This window comes from Osmerus eperlanus, chromosome 18 (genome assembly GCF_963692335.1).
Source record: "Osmerus eperlanus chromosome 18, fOsmEpe2.1, whole genome shotgun sequence".
NCBI lineage: Eukaryota > Metazoa > Chordata > Actinopteri > Osmeriformes > Osmeridae > Osmerus > Osmerus eperlanus.
In genome coordinates, this window is record NC_085035.1 from 3277252 (window position 1) to 3294887 (window position 17636).

The 17636-nt window shown below is 45.1% G+C and overlaps 3 protein-coding genes across 16 annotated transcripts in view; 1 reads left to right on the plus strand and 2 right to left on the minus strand.

The window, feature by feature from the left end:
- Window positions 1-568: 568 nt before the first annotated feature.
- Window positions 569-5921, plus strand: LOC134039067 (leukemia inhibitory factor receptor). Its single transcript, XM_062484817.1, has 13 exons — window positions 569-627; window positions 717-874; window positions 980-1122; window positions 1234-1375; window positions 1463-1545; window positions 1701-1902; window positions 2040-2225; window positions 2588-2745; window positions 3033-3222; window positions 3710-3856; window positions 4034-4124; window positions 4280-4361; window positions 4733-5921. The coding sequence occupies exons 1-13, from the start codon at window positions 569-571 to the stop codon at window positions 5312-5314; spliced, it is 2223 nt and encodes a 740-aa protein (XP_062340801.1). The 3' UTR covers window positions 5315-5921.
- srek1 (splicing regulatory glutamine/lysine-rich protein 1) lies at window positions 5797-13627 on the minus strand. Of its 9 annotated transcripts, none has more exons than XM_062483961.1 (12): window positions 13396-13624; window positions 13152-13285; window positions 10756-10874; window positions 10266-10445; window positions 9896-10074; window positions 9641-9771; window positions 9395-9503; window positions 9072-9185; window positions 8361-8495; window positions 7926-7997; window positions 7649-7781; window positions 5797-7244 (listed from the first exon to the last, which is right to left on the minus strand). In XM_062483961.1, the coding sequence occupies exons 1-12, from the start codon at window positions 13521-13523 to the stop codon at window positions 7113-7115; spliced, it is 1566 nt and encodes a 521-aa protein (XP_062339945.1). In that variant the 5' UTR covers window positions 13524-13624; the 3' UTR covers window positions 5797-7112. The 9 variants fall into 9 exon arrangements, with proteins under 9 accessions (XP_062339945.1, XP_062339944.1, XP_062339943.1 ...); XM_062483960.1 differs by having other exon boundaries at window positions 10266-10448; XM_062483959.1 differs by having other exon boundaries at window positions 10266-10442; window positions 10741-10874.
- Window positions 13628-13874: 247 nt separating this feature from the next.
- Window positions 13875-17636, minus strand: part of erbin (erbb2 interacting protein) — a 50796-nt gene continuing 47034 nt past the window's right edge. For 4 of the 6 annotated variants that reach the window (XM_062483950.1, XM_062483952.1, XM_062483948.1 and 1 more), the window contains 3 exons: window positions 17412-17504; window positions 17230-17325; window positions 13875-17068 (listed from right to left, as the gene is read on the minus strand). In XM_062483950.1, the coding sequence (XP_062339934.1) occupies window positions 16961-17068; window positions 17230-17325; window positions 17412-17504 (297 nt within the window). In that variant the 3' untranslated portion in view covers window positions 13875-16960. The remainder of the gene's footprint in view (window positions 17069-17229; window positions 17326-17411; window positions 17505-17636) is intronic. The other 2 variants (XM_062483953.1, XM_062483951.1) reach the window with 1 other exon arrangement.

Genomic DNA, 17636 nt, shown 5'->3' on the forward strand with positions numbered 1-17636 from the left:
GCATTACCACGGTAACCTATATTATGTTCTGACGACACTGATCCAGGATGTATTATCCGCTTGATTGATCTTCATCAACAACATATTTTCAAACATGAGAGTAGCCCCTAGGTGAGCTGAGATGACTGCGACAGTGTATCCATTGTTTCTGCAAGTTGTGACTCAAAGCTAGTACACCGTAATTTGCAACTTTTTCTTGCTTTTCTCATTTGAAGCAATTGGGAGAATTTAGAAAACAGAAAATGTTGTGTACAAAACAAAGGGTCTTTTGTAAAACTGATTTTATTCACTGTACCTAATAATTGTTTCAGTGCGTCGCCCAGAAACTTGTTGCAGAAACTTGTGTCATGAACACTGTGTCGTATCTCAAGGTAATGGGGTTATCAGTTTAATTCTCTGCTGTGTAATGTCTGAACTATACCCTGTTTTTAGATTTCGATGAGAATTAAACAGATGTCACCAATCATTTGATCTATTCCGGTATTATTGTCTTTCAGATGGAGTCCATGGATTGGATTGCTATGGTTACAATTCAAATATTAATTTGGACAGTTTTAAAAAGAATTGGATGTGTGTTTGGGAATCTGGAAATCAAGCTTCAAGCCAGTACACACTCTTCATTCAACAGTAAGTTAAATCAGCAACAGTTTGTCTAGATTCAAGAAGGAAAACAAGGCGAAGACAATAGTGCATGTTTCCATTTTGTCCAACAGAAGGAAAACATGCAAAGTGTTTGCTGGCATATCTATAACGTCTCAAATAATTACACGAAATGATTTGTTTGAGAAATGGAACATGACAGTCCATGTTGTCGAGGAGAATGATGTGGGGAACTGCACCAAGGCTGTTTTCACAGGCATCCCACAAGATTTGGGTGAGATTGGTTTGACCATAAAAGCCCCCCCTGTTCCTTTCAGCTTTGTGAAAAGCACCAACATGAAAACAGAGTAATGATGGTATCCTCATCTTCACATTGCAGTTCGCTGTGGTCCCCCAACTAAGGTCCACTTCAATCGTCGTTCCAGACAGATGGAAGTGAATGTTTCCTGGCAACCGAAGAGCATGGGTATCAATCAGTACATTGTGAGGTACTGGGCACACGAGAACCAAACCAAGGAAACGGTGGGCCTATCACTCCAAGAATCGTTTATTTTATTTTATTGAAATGTTAAAGTTGGATGCTTCATTTCCTTCCAGTGGTTGATTCTCCTTCTTCTTGTACTTTGTTTGTAGCCTACAGTACTGTCCAGGGATGTGGAGACGTGCATTGTCGATAATCTTAACGCCTCGCTGCCCTATGAGATACAGATTCAGTGTGTTGCCAGTGAAAAATGCAGACAGTGTTTGTGGAGTGACATTTTCCGAGTCTCACCAGGTAAGATCTCTTGTTTTAAACTCTCCATCAGACGAGGTGTTCAATATAAAAAGGGTAGCATTCTGTCCATTTTGCCCCTTCTCTCAGAACTTACTGTTGAGCCTTTCCTCGAGGAGATAAAAGAGATTCCTCAGCCCGAAGGAAGACGAATTATTGTTATAAAATGGAAGGTAATTATTTTCCCCGTAATGACCAAAATAATGACATAAAAGTTAAACAACAGTGTTGACGTCTCAGTACACGTGAGGTGCAATATTTTCAGTTGGACGTGTTTGAACCACAGCGTCTCATGTCAGCCTTTTCCTAACGCCGTCCCGTTTGACAGTTTGCCGAGGCAGAGTTAGCAGAGGGCTACAATGTGACCGTGGAGAAACTCTCTGGAGAGACTTTTCAGACGTTCAACTACACCAGACCGGAGATTAGCCTGGTCCTCTCCCACTCAGCCTATCTCCTCAACATCTCTGCCTTCCACAGCGCTGCCACTTCTCCTGCATTAGAGTGGACCATAGCCCCGTTCTTAGACAAAGGTGAAGCTTGTGGCGATTGTTTTGAAGTATTTCTTGATGTTGGCGTACTGACAGTGAGGCATCTAGTATGGGTAGAGGCTGTATCGACTGTTGTAAATGGATGAGAGAAATAATGAGGTGCTCTTGATTTGTCTCAGCAGACCTGCCTCCCGAGAGGCTGAATGTCACATTCAGTGGCAACTCCTCCTTCGTAATCTCCTGGCAACGTGACTTGGTGAAAACATACGACTGCTTTTGTGTGGAGTGGTGGCAGAAAGGAGAGAAACCAGCTTTCTGGTCTTTCTATGAAAAGGAGAACCACTATGAAGTTATAACCTTGAAGGGTGAGAGATCTCTCTCTGTTGAAAACTCTCTTGATTATATATTACATTTACATTTAGCAGACGCTCTTATCCAGAGCGACTTACAGTAAGTACAGGGACATTCTCCCCTGAATGTCTCCCCTGTGCCTTGCCCCAAGGACACAACGTCATTTGGCACTGCCCGGGAATCGAACCAACAACCTTCTGATTAATAGCCCGACTCCCTAACCGCTCAGCCATCTGACTCCCTTCAGACATCCTTGAAAGACAAAACACATAATAACCATCCAACTCTACTGGTGCACAGTTTTTTTCATTTCCCAGCATACAGATCTGTGACTTCCCACTAACTGAACAACACTTCTTGTTAATTCCTGAATCAGAACCTCTGCAGCCCTACGAGAGATACACGTTCACCCTCCACACACGGCCAAACAAGGACACGTGTGACCTGAAGAAGATCAACAACAGTGAGACCACCTATGGGAGCATCCGCGCCTATATCACCGAAGGACGTGAGTTTGAGATCGAAACACATTTAGTCATTTAGCAGACGCTCTTATCCAGAGCGACTTACAGTAAGTACAGGGACATTCCCCCCGAGGCAAGTAGGGTGAAGTGCCCAAGGACACAACATCATTTTGCACAGCCAGGAATCGAACCGGTAACCTTCAGATTACTAGCCCGACTCCCTAACCGCTCAGCCACCTGACTCCTGGTGAAACACCGTTTCACCACTCGTGTGCTATCGTCGAGTGAATTCGCTGAAGGGTCGGGTCCATAAAATGCTCTGATATTTTCACAATCCGATTTTGTGGGGGAGTACAGTACCGTGTAGTCATCTTTCTGTCGGCCACCCCAGGACCCCGCAGGGCCCCGGGGAACATCGGTAGTCGCGATGAGACCCAGACCTCTGTGACGATCGAGTGGAACTCCGTCTCTGAAGAGGACAGCATGGGATTCCTGCAGGGATATCACCTTTACTACAGCGAGGATGAAGCAGCACACACAGAAACAAGTAAGCACTGGGTTACATCTAGAGGGTATCTATCATAAATGCCTGACTGAATGAATATAGTGCTAGTCTGAGTCTTCTTGTCATGTGACGAACACTTACATTTGTGGAGGACGGTGACAACATAGCAGAGCTGTCATTGTCATGGGATTGGACAAGACACGAAGGCACAAGCATTTAGACCAAATCTAGTTGTCTAGTGTTATACATGGTGAAGTGGAAGGGCAATATCATTTGCAGAGAATCTTACACCAGGCTTTATTTTTGTCCAGTGGTTCGTTTAAAGGGGATTTCCTGTTCACGCTCAGCTATATTAATCACACTATATCTAACTCCCAGTGGCTTTCTTGGTTGCATGGGGAACTGTAAATTCACAGTTTGTTCCCTGAAGACCAGTTTTTGGTCCCCATCAAGTTTAGAAGTTTTAACAGTTTTTCTGTTTATTGTTTTGTTTTTTTTACCACTTTACTGGCTGCCCATTGGTTTGCAGACCTCACAGTGGGCCCAGGATCAAACAGCTATGAGCTTGAGGGTCTTAAAAGCAGTCGACAGTACCAAGTCCAAATGTCGGCGTTCACCAGGGCAGGGGTTGGAGTTCGCAGTTCAGCTGTGTACTTCGCAACGAAGCAAAGACAAGGTGTCCTATCAATCAATCTATGTCTATCAGTCTTACATCCAATCTGACGACAACTTTGTTACATTTATTTCCACTCTTCTGTTTTCAGCAAGCAACAGTGAATTAATGGGTGGGTGAAAAGTGTGCGGTGAGTGTTTGCTCTCACTGCTCTTTGCTGTGTGACTGACTCCCTTGCAGATTTCATGACTACGGGCGTGGCCCTGACCGCGCTGGTTGGCCTAATCATCGTGTCGATGTTTGGGTGTCATATCTCACCACTGATAAAAAGGTAGGACTATTTCTGGCCTTTCGGCTTTTACAGTTCAGTTATAATATTTATATTCAGTAATTACCACCAAGTGGTAATTCTTAGTATATTTATTGGAAATTAAAACATATTACTTTAGAACAGAGCTACAGAAAACAGGTTATGTTTGCTTTCAGAACAAGGAGTGTGTGGTGGCCTAACATACCTAATCCCAGCAACAGCTATGCCATCCAAAACATTAAGGGAGTCTGTGAGTTGGTAAGTTCAATGAACTTGACTATTCTTCAAATATGTTACAGTAAGGTCCTTTTTTTAAGTACATTTCACTGTCAATATACCAAGATGTGAATGTTTTAGTTGAACTCAATCTTTTCTACAGTTGTTATTTGTAACAAGGGGGTCAGGTGGCTGAGCGGTTAGGGAGTCGGGCTATTAATCAGAAGGTTGTTGGTTCGATTCCTGGCCGTGCAAAATGACGATGTGTCCTTGGGCAAGGCACTTCACCCTACTTGCCTTGGGGAGAATGTCCCTGTACTTACTGTAAGCCGCTCTGGATAAGAGCGTCTGCTAAATGATTAAATGTAAATGTCTAAATGTAATTATGATTTTGTTTTTTTTCTATCTTGGAGCTCCTGGAACCTATCAAACCACAGACATTGGAAGGAGAGGGAGATTCCAGCAGTTTACACCTCATTGAGAAAGTCGCTGAAAAGTTTAATATTAGCAACTTTAACAGTAGTTTTGACTCAGATCTGCACTGCAACCGAGAACCTCAGCACATCAATAACAAGACTCCTCTGTCAGAAACAGCCTGTGAGGGCTTCTCAGCAGATCCCAGCTGTGGGGGTGTGTGTCAGAGAGACTTCCTCTCCACAACTACTGAGAGAATAGATAAAGATCTGACTTCTGTCTGTGCTACACCTTCCTCTATGAACACACAGCACCCAGACCGTGGCCCCATAAGCCACCAACCGGTCTTCATGAGTGACTACACAACCATGGAGCTGTTTCAGTTGACCATGCCTCTGGACTCACACCCATCCACTGCCTCAGCTGACACCCATGAACAGAGACTAACCCGGGACATGGATTTGACTTCACTGAGACCGGAGTTGGATTACATGCGACAGTCACTGTGCAATTCCCTCTTCCTGTCCCAAGGGGGCCCCCTTCCACCCCAGAACACAGAGCACTACAACACTGTTCTATGACAACGTTCTATGAGAACTGTTCTATGAGAATGTTTGGAATTGTGTGAAGTAGAAGGTTGACACACGTTACTTATATACTGCATGCCGGTAGTTATAGCGTGTATATATATATATGTAACTAGTCTCCATTTTCTGGAATTTGCATAAATCCTTGGTCTTTGTAGCACGACTTGGAAATGAATCCCTGCCAATGCGACAAGTCATCACACACTGAGGTGTGAGAAACCAAACAAAGCCTTTCTTTAGCAGAGACACTGGCCGAATGTCTCCCACAATTGATACATAAAATCCGGTATCGCATTAACAGAAATACTTTGAAGCAAATATTCTTTATTTGATCATTTTTCTGCAAAGATTTATGTGATATACATGTTTTGTCAAATGTACAAATACGGTATATGTGGACCACACACATGCAGCCAAGAGGGCCAAAGCAGCATTACTCAAAACACCCAACCAGTTACCGTGGCGACGTTTTATCCTTTTTGCCAGTTTCACCATCCACAGCCAGCATGTACACAAAGAATAACCCAACAACAAACTGGACATATAGTTTCTACTGTTGGATACAAGTATATAAAAAATAAATTATTTACGTCATTCGCAAGATATTAGTCTGTGTGACATTTACTCAACATAAAAACTATGTCCAATGGCCTCACCTCAGTCCAAAGGCTTGTGTATGATAACAATGTACAGGTCTGATCCTTCTCCTAGACATAGACAGTAAATTCAGTGGAATATGGCAAAGTAGGATGCATGGTTCAACTCTTCATCTAAAGTTACAGTAACTACCAGCAACAAATACAAAATTGAAATAAAAGCTCAATAGCTAAAGTAATGGGGCACATACCAAAGGATGGTGTTTCAACAGCCATAGGGTACAAAATACAGAATTCTGATCATCAAAATACGATTTAAAAGGGACAAAAAAGACTTAGAATTCAGTAAACACACAAAAGTTTTAAAAACCAATCACTTTATGAATATCAAGACAACACGACTTCAAATGATGTCCCAAACTGCCCGCTCACGTAATGATATCTCATCTGGACAATACATTTCTTTTGAATCTTAACAGCTCTTTATACAGTATACTAATACAGTGACTTTTGTACAATCTCAGTCTAGGCACTTTGACTTGCCTGTGCTCACAAGCGATGCATTGACTTGTGTGTAAAGCTGAATTTCAGTGTGCCACATGGATGGTTTGTTTGGAGCCTCAGGACTTGGGTACCGACACTGTACTGCAACATCTCTGACTACTTATACTTCATATGAATATTCAATTTCATCACTATATGAATGTTGAAATCCGTTTTTAGACAATGGCTACAAAAATGTTGAGTGATGGGTAGTGCATACACTGATCTCAGAATTATGAATATTTTTTTAATATATAAAATAAACTGAAAATGTATGCAGCAGAAACAAAAGGAATACAACTATTCATTTAAAACGGTATTCACTAATAAAGAAAGATTCCAGGTTCCTTTTTCCATATGAATATCATATGACGGCAGGATCACAGCAACATGGTTATGGACTCTGCCTTCTCTTACAGCTACACACTTAAAATTAGCTGAACACACAACTCAAAGCTAGTCAATCAACTGTAAATGGCCATGGCAGATGATTGTTGATGATTGAGGTTTTGGCAAGTTGTTGTGCCATTTCAGGGAACTGTTGTGTGTGTGTGTGTATGCATGTGTGTGTGTGTATGCATGTGTGTGTGTGTGTGCGGTTGCAAGTCCATCCGAGATCATAAAGTAGCAAGCCGGGTGCCTGCACAGTCAGTTCATGCTGTGATGTCATCGTCTGGGTATGTGCTGTGACTGCCGTTGTGCCGGGCGCAGGGTGATGACATCACCTCTTCGCTGGGTGTGGCGGATTCTTCCCTGTTGTCTCTCTCCGCTCTGTCCCTTTCCACCTGAAACACCACAGCAACAGTCTCTCATTTCCTACCATACGCAACGCAGAACCAGGGCAGGTCCAGAGCGATCGGGGGGGCACAGATGAGCGCCATCTAGAGGCTGGTGAACTGCAGTAGCGGTTCAGTGCACAAATGCGAGGAAAAAAAAATCCATACAGTCGCAATTTGCAGCCAATGGTCCCCATCAAATTTCAGTACAAAAATATATAGTTATATAGCTCGATTAGTTAATTAGTTACGAGCTCGCTTATGTTTTCAAACAAGTACATTTGGAGCTGAGCTGGGTGTGGATGAGGGGCCCGATTTAATTGAGGTCGTCGCATAACCTAGGAAACTTTCAGAGAGCCAACAGCCACTTCTGGTGAGATGCGTTTGTCCGCGCCGCTTGCAGAGGGGCTCACCTTGACCTTGGCAGGGTTAGCCCTCCGGTGGGTCCGCTCCTGGTCTCGGCCGCTCCTCTTCCTGGAGGTGGATCTCTCCCTTCGCCCCCTGCTGTTCTCCCTCGCTCTCTCCCTCCTCTTCTCCTTCTTCCCCCTGGAACAGAGAGACAGGGGCGCCGGGCAGCGCTGAGTGACCACTGCAGCGGAGGTACGCGCGGGCCAGGTGGCGTGTTTTGGTGGGGGGGGGGGGGGTGGTCAGAGTGTGGTGGAACGGTGCGCTCTGAGGTAGACGGTTTACCTCTTAGGTGTGGGCGAGCGGGCTTTCCTGCGAGGGCTTCTGGATCGGTCCCGACTTCGTCTCCGGTGGCCCCTGAAAGAACGACATGCAACGTTTTAACGTCGAGAGACAACTCGACCTCTCCAAATACACCGACTAGCCAACTGTCATGTCCTAGTACTGGGCTAAGTTCCCATAATTATTTTTGCAGCCTGGTAAACGTAAATGACGACAAACGAAAAAATTCCGGGCACCAATGTACGACCGATGACTCAATGGGCATCATTTACTGTCGAGTTGAAACATCCTCCCTCCCACACCCTTCATTTCCTGAGTGGAACACATCATTGTCTACAATGTCAAAAGGTCACAAGTCCAGAGGTCAGGCAGAAAAGGTCACAGTCTACACAGTGTCAGGCGGGGTCAAAGTGTCGTACAGTCTGCAGTTGTGCTGACCTGATGGCACTTCCTGACCCCAGGAAGCTGTCTGCAGGAGCTTTGCCCTTTGTCTCCTCCTGTCTCCTATCACCCTTCTCTTGAGGGCCATCCACCTTGCCTCTCATTTTCACATCCTTGCCTTTCCGTCTGTCCCTGAGGGACACCGGAGAGTGGGTCACTCACTCTGTCCCTTTCAAAAGTACAAAACGGGTACAAACCACAGAGACAAACTGGAGCCTAGTGACTCAACTACAAAGTCATCAAAACAACTGGAAACGGATGTTATTTATTAGTCTTAGAGTTGTGTTTTGTTCATTTTTTGGGGGTGAGGGGGATTTTGAAGGTGAGTCACTGCTTCAGACCAAGATATAGGCTAGGACTGAATGTTAAATGTCGTTTATTTCAGATTACTGCTTGTTCTAAAAGCCTTGGAGGCTCTAAACACACGCGAGCAGGATGGCAGGGTCACGTGAGGGCGTGTGGCAGGGTCACGTGAGGGCGTGTGGCAGGGTCACGTGAGGGCGTGTGGCAGGGTCACGTGAGGGCGTGTGGCAGGGTCACGTGAGGGCGTGTGGCAGGGTCACGTGAGGGCGTGTGGCAGGGTCACGTGAGGGCGTGTGGCAGGGTCACGTGAGGGCGTGTGGCAGGGTCACGTGAGGGCGGGTGGCAGGGTCACGTGAGGGCGGGTGGCAGGGTCACGTGAGGGCGGGAGGGGTGACGTGCGAGTACCTGGACCTGGAGCGGCTCGGCCTCCGGTCCCTGGAGAGAGACGGCCTCCTGCCAGAACTCCTGGAACTGTGGCGGTCGGTCAGCCGGGGTCGTGACCTCTGGATGGGCTTGCTCCTACACAGGTGGACACGCATGGGGAAGGAACATTAAAGCACTTCTAAACGATTCATCCCCAAGCAAAATGCAACTGTCAAAGTGCACTTTTGTGCAAAGAATCCCAAATGACAAAAAGTGACATTTTTATATTCAGCTTTTTTTTTTTAACCGCACGCACGCACGCACACACACACACGCACACACACACACAGGGATTCAGTGCCGACCTGTGGCGGGAGCGAGACCTCTTCCTGCCTGTTCGTGACCGGGACCGCGAGCTGGAGTGGGAATGCCTCGACCGCTTGGAGTGACTGGGGGAAGGCTTCTTCTCATCCTCTGAAACAGTGTTGACAGTTACCCCGCGGCACACCCGCGTACGTTCACTCATCTTCCAGCGGTAGAGGAAGCCACTACCGGGCATTGAGACGCAGCCTGTGGCGTTCGGGCGCTTCCAGAGTGCACCTTCGTCCTACCTGGTTCGATGGCGGCGGCGATGGTGGACTGGGCTTCCCTCACCCTCTTCATCACGTCCTCCAGCTCCTTGGCTGCGGCCTGGGGCGTCAGCTCTGGGGGCTTCACGATGGCGTTGTTGGAATGGTTAATCCTGAGAAACACAACGCGAGGACAACAGCCTTTGTAGCTTTCACATCTCGGGAAAGGTCGACGACCGGTTTGGAAATGGAATATTTTCGGTTTTCTGAAGAGGAGAAAAACGGGCGAAGGCCTACTTCAGGGGTCTGTCTCCGAACATGACTCCGTTGAAATTGAGGGCTCTGGATACGGAATCCTGATCGGCGAACTCCACGAAGGCGAAGCGCGTGGGCTGGGTCTCATCGCCGGCCATCCGCACAAACTTCACGTCCCCCACCTGCTTGAAGAACTCCAGTAGCTGCTCTGCAGTGGTGGTCTGTGGGGGGCCAGACCAAGGAGACCAACTCAACACTACAAGCTACGATAGTGGACAGCAGTGACATCATCAAGTCACCGCGGTACATTAAGAGCGTGACAGAAACATTTACTGGGTTACTCGACGACTGTGAACGTTGAAATAACGTAATATTGGTCATTTATATGGAAACAAAGATTTGGCTTTGTGACCTGGGAATTCAAGTTGCCGACATAAACGGTCCTCCGGATCTCATCGACCTTGGAAGGGTCCACGTTGCCCATGAGGGGGGGCTGGGAGGAGCTGCCCCCAGCCAGGGCTGTCAGCGAGTGGTCCAGGACAGTCGGCAGGGCCACCAGGTTCCCCACAGGTAGGCTCAACTGCGGAGGCTGCTGCTGCAACACACAGACACAGAAAGAAGGGCCACCCAGAATCTATGAGAGCGACCTCAGACAGGACTTGCATGAGTAAAGATGCCTTCTAGTATTTACGAGATGCAAGCTAGGCTGTGGCTGTCCTCGTCCCGAGATTACCTGCTTAGGAAACGCAGCAGAACTTTTTTATTTTCATTTTTTTTTTTTACCACAGAATGTTTCACCACAGTGTTATCCAAAGCGCCGCTGCTTTTGGATAAAAAGTACAAGACCTTTGGATAACGGTTATAAAATTGCGCTAAGCGAGTCGAACGGAGCTTGTCCTCACGTTGTGGATGGGAGGGGCGGGGGTGGGTATGGGCAGGAGCCCTCCACCTGGGACCAGACTGGGGGACGGGACGGCAGGCGCCAGCATAGACAAGGCTTTGGCCTCCTCGGGTATCTTGCCTGCAGACAAGAGGGGAGAGTTAGTGGATGCAGTGGAGCGACTCTACCCTCTGCCTCCTCTCTCTGTCTGCACAAAATAGCCCAGTATTCTAGAGAAAGACGACATAGCCTTCCTCGCACTGTACATCTTAAGAGCTCTACTCGCTACCAAGCGACTAATGTAACTGTAGCCTCTGCTGCTGGGGTTTTACTGGAGGCGGAGGTGCCTCAAAACTCCTCACACTCCACCCTCACGTTTGGTAAGCTAGATCCCTTCATCGCTCTTCTATCAACAGCTATGAACACACAGATGTTAACAAGACTTCTGTTCAAAAACAAAAGAAAGGCAGATTTTCCTTTTTCACAGATCAAAAAAAATGAAATGCAGAGAATTGAGTTAACACTTTGAGGTATGGGTCACCTGTACTGGAAACATATTGGTCATGAACCATACGATATCAAGCATGGGCGCTTTCCCCAGGGGGCGATCGTTTCGCAGTGTTGGAAAGGTGCGCAACACAAGACAACGGTTCATGATGGCTGCATCACTAATAGCACACAGAACATCAGATACAGAAAAGAAGAACATTTTTTAAGTATCTTAGAAAATCTCCCAAAACTTTGCTAGCCAAAAAAACAATCGGATTAGAAACCTTGATCGTGGTTCAGTTTTGTCATTTTCCCCCATTAGAAAAAAGGACGAATGAAACAGGGGCACGACTTTAGTCTTAAAAACATAAGAAATACATCTAAAAAAGGGATTTTAGTGAAGATCTTGCATTTCCAAAGGGCAAATCGTGATCTTTAAAACAGTTAGCAAGCAAACCATTAGCTTCAAACTTAATGTGCACTTGACAGTCATCTAACGGCTTTGAGATAAGTTCACGTAAAAAGTCATACTTAAAATTTGCCCTGCACCAAAGTTCAGAGATTAGCTGTGTCTGAGCTCTATCATACTATAACACCTGACTGTACCGACAAGAACAGAGAGACTCAAGGTGTGTTAGTCATGTTCATGGCATCCCGTGTGTCACACACATTCCACCTGGGTGCCATGGCAACCTGGACAGAATTCAAATCACACACAACTTGCTGTGGAGGAGAAGGGGGGAGGTGGGATAAACCAAAATAAACCAAAAACAATTAAGAAAAAAAAATTCTAGAAATATGCAATACTGTAGTTTCTAGAGAGAGAAGACAGAGGACAACATGGGAAAGTATGAAAAGAAACAAACCAAAAGAAAAGAAAAATAAAACTAAAAGAGACAAGGTGTCCATCTTGGAGGGCTCTGCGGGCTATTCTCCTGGTCACATTCCCCCCTTGAAGGCTGCGTTGGCCCCATCGGGGATAGTGGGTTGGAAAACAATGCCTTACTCAGGCTAGTGTAGTGTAACAGCTGGGCCAGTCTAGTCATCTGATATGCACACATAATCACACAGAAAAAACATACAAAACCAAATTAATAAACTCAGTAGCCATCCTGCACCAAGTCACGTGGACAAAGCATTTCAAGTGAGAGAGAATCAGTCAATCAAGGTGAAACCACTTCTAACAGGTACATTAAAAGAGTAACAGTGGTTCCAGGAGAGAGGGAGAGAAAACAAAAAAAAAGAAAAAAAAGAGAGAAACAAGACGAAGTTAGCTGTATTTTTACAAACTGGGTGGTTTTAGCTACAATGACCTTGAACTGATCTTGAAACTAGTTTCTAAATCTTATTAGTGAAGTTACACAATCTATACCACACATCAGTTATGATATGCATCTGATTTTAATGTTAATGCACTCCTTTGATGTTCATATGTAGGCCTAACTTGTATCTCATCGTGACTTCCGGCTATGTCGATCTCACGGTACTACCCAGTGTTCGAATTCTGTCAGGGGTCTGTTAGGGGGGTTTTCCTTGTGGGCGGTGGTGGGCAACATGATTGGCACGGCATCCTATAGATCTTTTTGTTGTTGTTGGACTTATGGTAAGTCCAGAAGCCCCCCACCTCTGCCTTAATTCGAACACTGGTATTACCTTGCAGAGAGAGAATAACATACAAGACCATATCAAAATGAGATGACTGTATGGAAACAACGTTCTGCCTGGTACGTCCTCAAACCTGAGGCAGACTCAGATAAGCTAACAGCTAAACATGTACCGGCTGTGTGTAGGCCTGTGAGCGTCTAGGCAACTGTAATGCAATTAAGCACTAATATTATCACAGAAGTAGTACCCTAGAAGTACCTCGACAAAAAAGTTACAATTAGTCACGTCACACTTAAGAAAATGTGAACAGCTACCCATACTCACCTTCAGCACATGGAACCACTATCAAAGCTCTGTCAATAAAAACAGTGTTGGTTAAATGCTGTGCCACACCAACACTTGATGGCTCTCGATACTTTACGTAACATACTTTGGACGAGAAAGAGAGAGGTGCATTGCTGTAAGATAGAAACAGAAAAAAGACATGGTAAGTAATTGATTTAGCTAACAGTTAGGCCATATATCCCCGATGTTGCTTTAGTAAGTCTACCGCGAAAACTGCACTTACTCCGGCGGGTATAGCCGCAACTCCTCGATGTCCCCAAGAAATCCAAATAGAGTGCGCATTTGCTCACTACTCACGGCAGACGAAAGATTGGTTATTTGAACTACAGCTGTTCCAGGAATTCCACTCATTGTTAGCGTTGTTTAATGCTGAAAAGAAATATATACGTTTGCAATCTTCAGACGATATTTTCAAAACGGTTTGGAGTCGGACCTTTTTTCTACGTACTCGAAACAGGAATGACTGAACTGACAGCGCCAACGTGCGGAAAGGATGTCTGCATCCTTGCAGGTCCCTCTTTTACAACGTCTGAACGTTTCCTCTCCAAATATACCAAGATCATTTTCAACAGGTTCGTTAAGATTGGTGTTTAGATTGCACCCGTACGTTTATATAAAATGCAGTATGGTGTGCATTATTTGGCTAGGTATTTTTAATTACAACTTTAATGGACAACCATTTTATGAAAATAGACACAGCAATTCTTAAAGAGCATTAGTTTATTTCTTATTCTCCACAGGTTACCTCAGAAACAGTATAATTATATACAAAATCTGGAATGTTGAATAAATGCATATCAATAATCTTACTGTAGCAGTTTCCAGAGAAACATTTAAAATGGTAGCTATACATTGAAAGGACTGCCTCTGCATTGCAATTTATTGCTGGTTTTACAAACAGGTAACTAATGCCATGATTAATTCAGCTTTTTACTCTTTAAAAGTATTTACATTTGATTAGTAATGTCTAAAATCCACAGGAGACTGTGCTAAATAAATAAAAACAATGAAAGTGTGAATATGTGTTCTTGGATATGGCAAAAAGATTTGACTTGATTCCCCCGATTGTCTACACCTATCAGTCTACCAGGCTATACCACCTCTTTGCCATACATGTAAAAAGAATGAGTGACCCAAAACCTGTCAACAGATTGTTCCTATTCCCAGCAACAACAACAAAAAAGGCAAAACAACAGCGCCAGAAACAAGCAGCACATAAAAAAAAAAAGATGATGTTTTAATCTCTGAATATGGTGCACTGTGAGTGGTCCAGGGGAAACGCATCATAAACCTGTCAACCTGTTTGCTGTCACTAGACCAAAGTGACCCAACGACACGTATGCCTTCTCTTTTCAGTGTGTCACTGGAGCTACAGTCCAAAAAGGACATTTTCAGTTTGGGGGTCATCTTAAAAGGGAATTTATACCACCAGGAAGAGGGCAGACATCACTTGCAGTGTTATCCATCTGATTCACCAATGCACTATGAGTATATAATAGAGCTGTTTGCAAGATGAAACATTGAATTACAAACAGGTACAGTAGAATACATACAAATTTGTGAAGGAATGGCATTCATGACCCATTGTTGAACCCCCCCCCCCCATTAAAATCAATCTATGGTAAATACTTTACATAATTTCACAATTCAGTGGTCGCATACAAATATTTCAAGTGGGCCAAAACATTTGTAGGACTCTAATATCTAAATATGTGAATTTGATCATTTCCATCTTGATAGGAAACACGTCTCAAGGAATGGGTCATCACTGAGTAGACTATTCATTGGGTGATTTCATGCAACAACACATACATCTATAATCAGATGATCACACAAAGCATTCGAAGCATTTAGGGTTTGCCACTTCAATGACAAAAAGCCTTTTTTTTTTTGCTTTTGAAGCTTTGTTGGAAATAGTTCTACGCTGGTCTAAATTCATCATTCTGCACAAACATGTCACAATTTGGGCTTTTTGTTTTCTAAGAAATCAATTAAGCTTCGAAAACGACCCAGTCAGAAGCCTAGTGTAGCACGACAGGCCTTCCACACTACATTGCAGGCTTGTATTTATTTGCAAAAAATGATATGCAGGGCGATTTCCTATGTAGTTTTTCATTAAAAAAAGATTCTTCACAATATAAAATCATGTAAACCTGTATTTTTTTTTCTTTCTTTAAAAATGCAAATTGGATGTTGACGTGAATCAAAATAAAGTGTCTCACTATTGCTATCAAACTAGTATGACTTGTGTTTGCTCTGACAGTTTGTTGCGAAGATGAGTGAATATTGCTTGGGTCTCGGGGCAGTCTCATCCCCTTTACAAACAGTTCAAGGTCTATGGCACTTCACAATTTGTTTTCTTCCCTCTCGATCAACCTATTCACCATAGAATAAGTCCATGTTCAAAACACTACTTCAACATAAAGAGAATGACAAGTGTAGTCAAATGTTTATCGAGATGTGTTCTCATACAGGAAGGCAAACTGTGGTTGCTTCTCACCTTAAAAACGAAACGAAACAAAGGATATAAATTGAAACCCTTTCAAACTCAAGTCATGCAAGTCCTCTCGTCTCCAATGGCTGTCTTATGGTTTAGGACAGGCGAGGCCTAAGATGCATCTCCCATTTAGCTCTGACAGTCCCCCTCTGCAGCTTCTCTCCACCGCCTGCTTTGGTTACCTAGCGTGATCCCTCCCCCTACTCTCTTACACTCCTGGCTAGGCTCATTAAGGCCGGGCATTAGCACTCCTCAATGATATATTTGCTGCTCCCACAGGTGTGCTGTTCCACACTGTATCCCAGTCCAACTGACACATCACATACACGAGGGCATATTACAGCATCCGCAACTCAACGTGACGTCGGGAAGGGTTTTTGTTCAGGGTTGGTGACGGCACAGGCAGTGGTCTCATCAGGTAAGAATGACGTCTTTCGCGTCTGGAGGTTCCCTCCTGTGGAAGGCTAACTGAGAACAGTACCGTATCGTAGTCCGTGGACAGCAGGTTCACAGAGACCGTGGGGTGAACGATGAGTTCCTCTACCTACCCTCGAACCGACTACCGCGTTTAGCACCTTCCAAAAAGTCTATCCAGGGAAAATACCGGTTCCAAACTCCATCCCAAAAGCGCTGTCGTGTCCTACATTCGTTACCACAAGAAAGCACATAACATTGTCCCCCGGATCACATCTCACCAAAAACAACTTATGAGTGGTTTCAGCATCTTAAATATATAAAAAAAAAAAGAGAGACATGATTACAAAAAGAAAGGCAAACAAGATGTCAGTACAGAGAGAGCAATGCCCCCTAGTGGTCAGCTTCAGTTCATGCTCTACAACAGAAACTAGACCGGACTTGGCGATGAAGGTGAAGAATATTATTTTTAAAAACAAAAACACACAACATGATGGTCGTCTTCACAGAAAACACAGCTTCTCTGCTTGTGTCGGAGCGGATCACGTCTTCGGCGTCTTTGTAAAAAGGAACGGGGCTGTCCCCACAGTGATTGCTCCCTAAAACGCATGCTTCCAGATGTCACTCCCCTTCCCCCCCTCCCGACAGCCCAGGTCCACTTCATGCAGTGGTTTCTTCCCCATTAGAAACAAAAGCTCAAGAAACGTCTTTTCAACGTACATTGGTTCCTAAAAAATCTATTTATAGACCAGACTCTTCTGCGTATAAAAATAAGGTGGGCGGGGGGGGGGAACATTCAGTTTTCTGTGTCCTCCACTTTCTCTTGTGGTGCATTTCCCTCAGGCAAGGAGGGGGGTGGGGGGTAGGTGCAAGGGCTCTATGCGGCCAGCTCTCTGATGATGATCATATCCACAGTGCTGGGGAAAGTCTTCAGGAGGGACACGGCGTTTCCGTGATCGATGTTCACAAAGTTGTATCCGTTCGCCTGCGGAAGAGACAAGGGGTTTAAAAACACGTGCCACCCGGAAAAATGCCAAATCGACAATCTGACGTTTCAATCCAAGTCATGCTGTGTCACTGGGTCACAGGCGACAGGATGGATCTCTGTGTCGACTGGGCGCCGAGAGACGGCGTCAGTGGGTTCACCTGAATGATCTTGTCTCCGGGCTGGAGGATCTTGGAAGCGGGCCCCTCCGCTTGGACCCTGGTCACAAATATGCCCTGAGAACGAGAGAGGGAAAACTGGATTCACATCAGTTTGGTTTAGCTTTCAAAGCTCTATTGAATTTCACGCCGTTAAATGAGAAGACGGAGAGCGGTCTACGTACGTTGTCGTCGGGACGGAAGGGGTTTCCTCTCCCCCCGACCCCCCCTGATATGCTGAAACCCAGCTCCGGGTTCTTCTCCACTTTGACACGCATCTGAAACACCCCGACACACAGCTTACATTTAGTCATTTAGCAGACGCTCTTATCCAGAGCCACTTACAGTAAGTACAGGGACATTCCTCCTCCTCCTCCTCCCCCCCCCCCAGAGGCAAGTAGGGTGAAGTG

Coding starts and splice junctions, on each gene's coding strand:
- LOC134039067 (XM_062484817.1), top strand. CDS start 569: ATGTGTGTTTGGGAATCTGGAAATCAAGCTTCAAGCCAGTACACACTC. Junction 875..979: donor AGGCATCCCACAAGATTTGG/GTGAGATTGGTT, acceptor TTCACATTGCAG/TTCGCTGTGGTCCCCCAACT. Junction 2,746..3,032: donor TTGAGATCGAAACACATTTA/GTCATTTAGCAG, acceptor GGGGGAGTACAG/TACCGTGTAGTCATCTTTCT.
- srek1 (XM_062483959.1), bottom strand. CDS start 13,523: ATGAGTGGAATTCCTGGAACAGCTGTAGTTCAAATAACCAATCTTTCG. Junction 10,875..13,151: donor AGTGGTTCCATGTGCTGAAG/GTGAGTATGGGT, acceptor TCTTGTCTGCAG/GCAAGATACCCGAGGAGGCC. Junction 9,504..9,640: donor CGCCGCCGCCATCGAACCAG/GTAGGACGAAGG, acceptor ACACTGTTTCAG/AGGATGAGAAGAAGCCTTCC.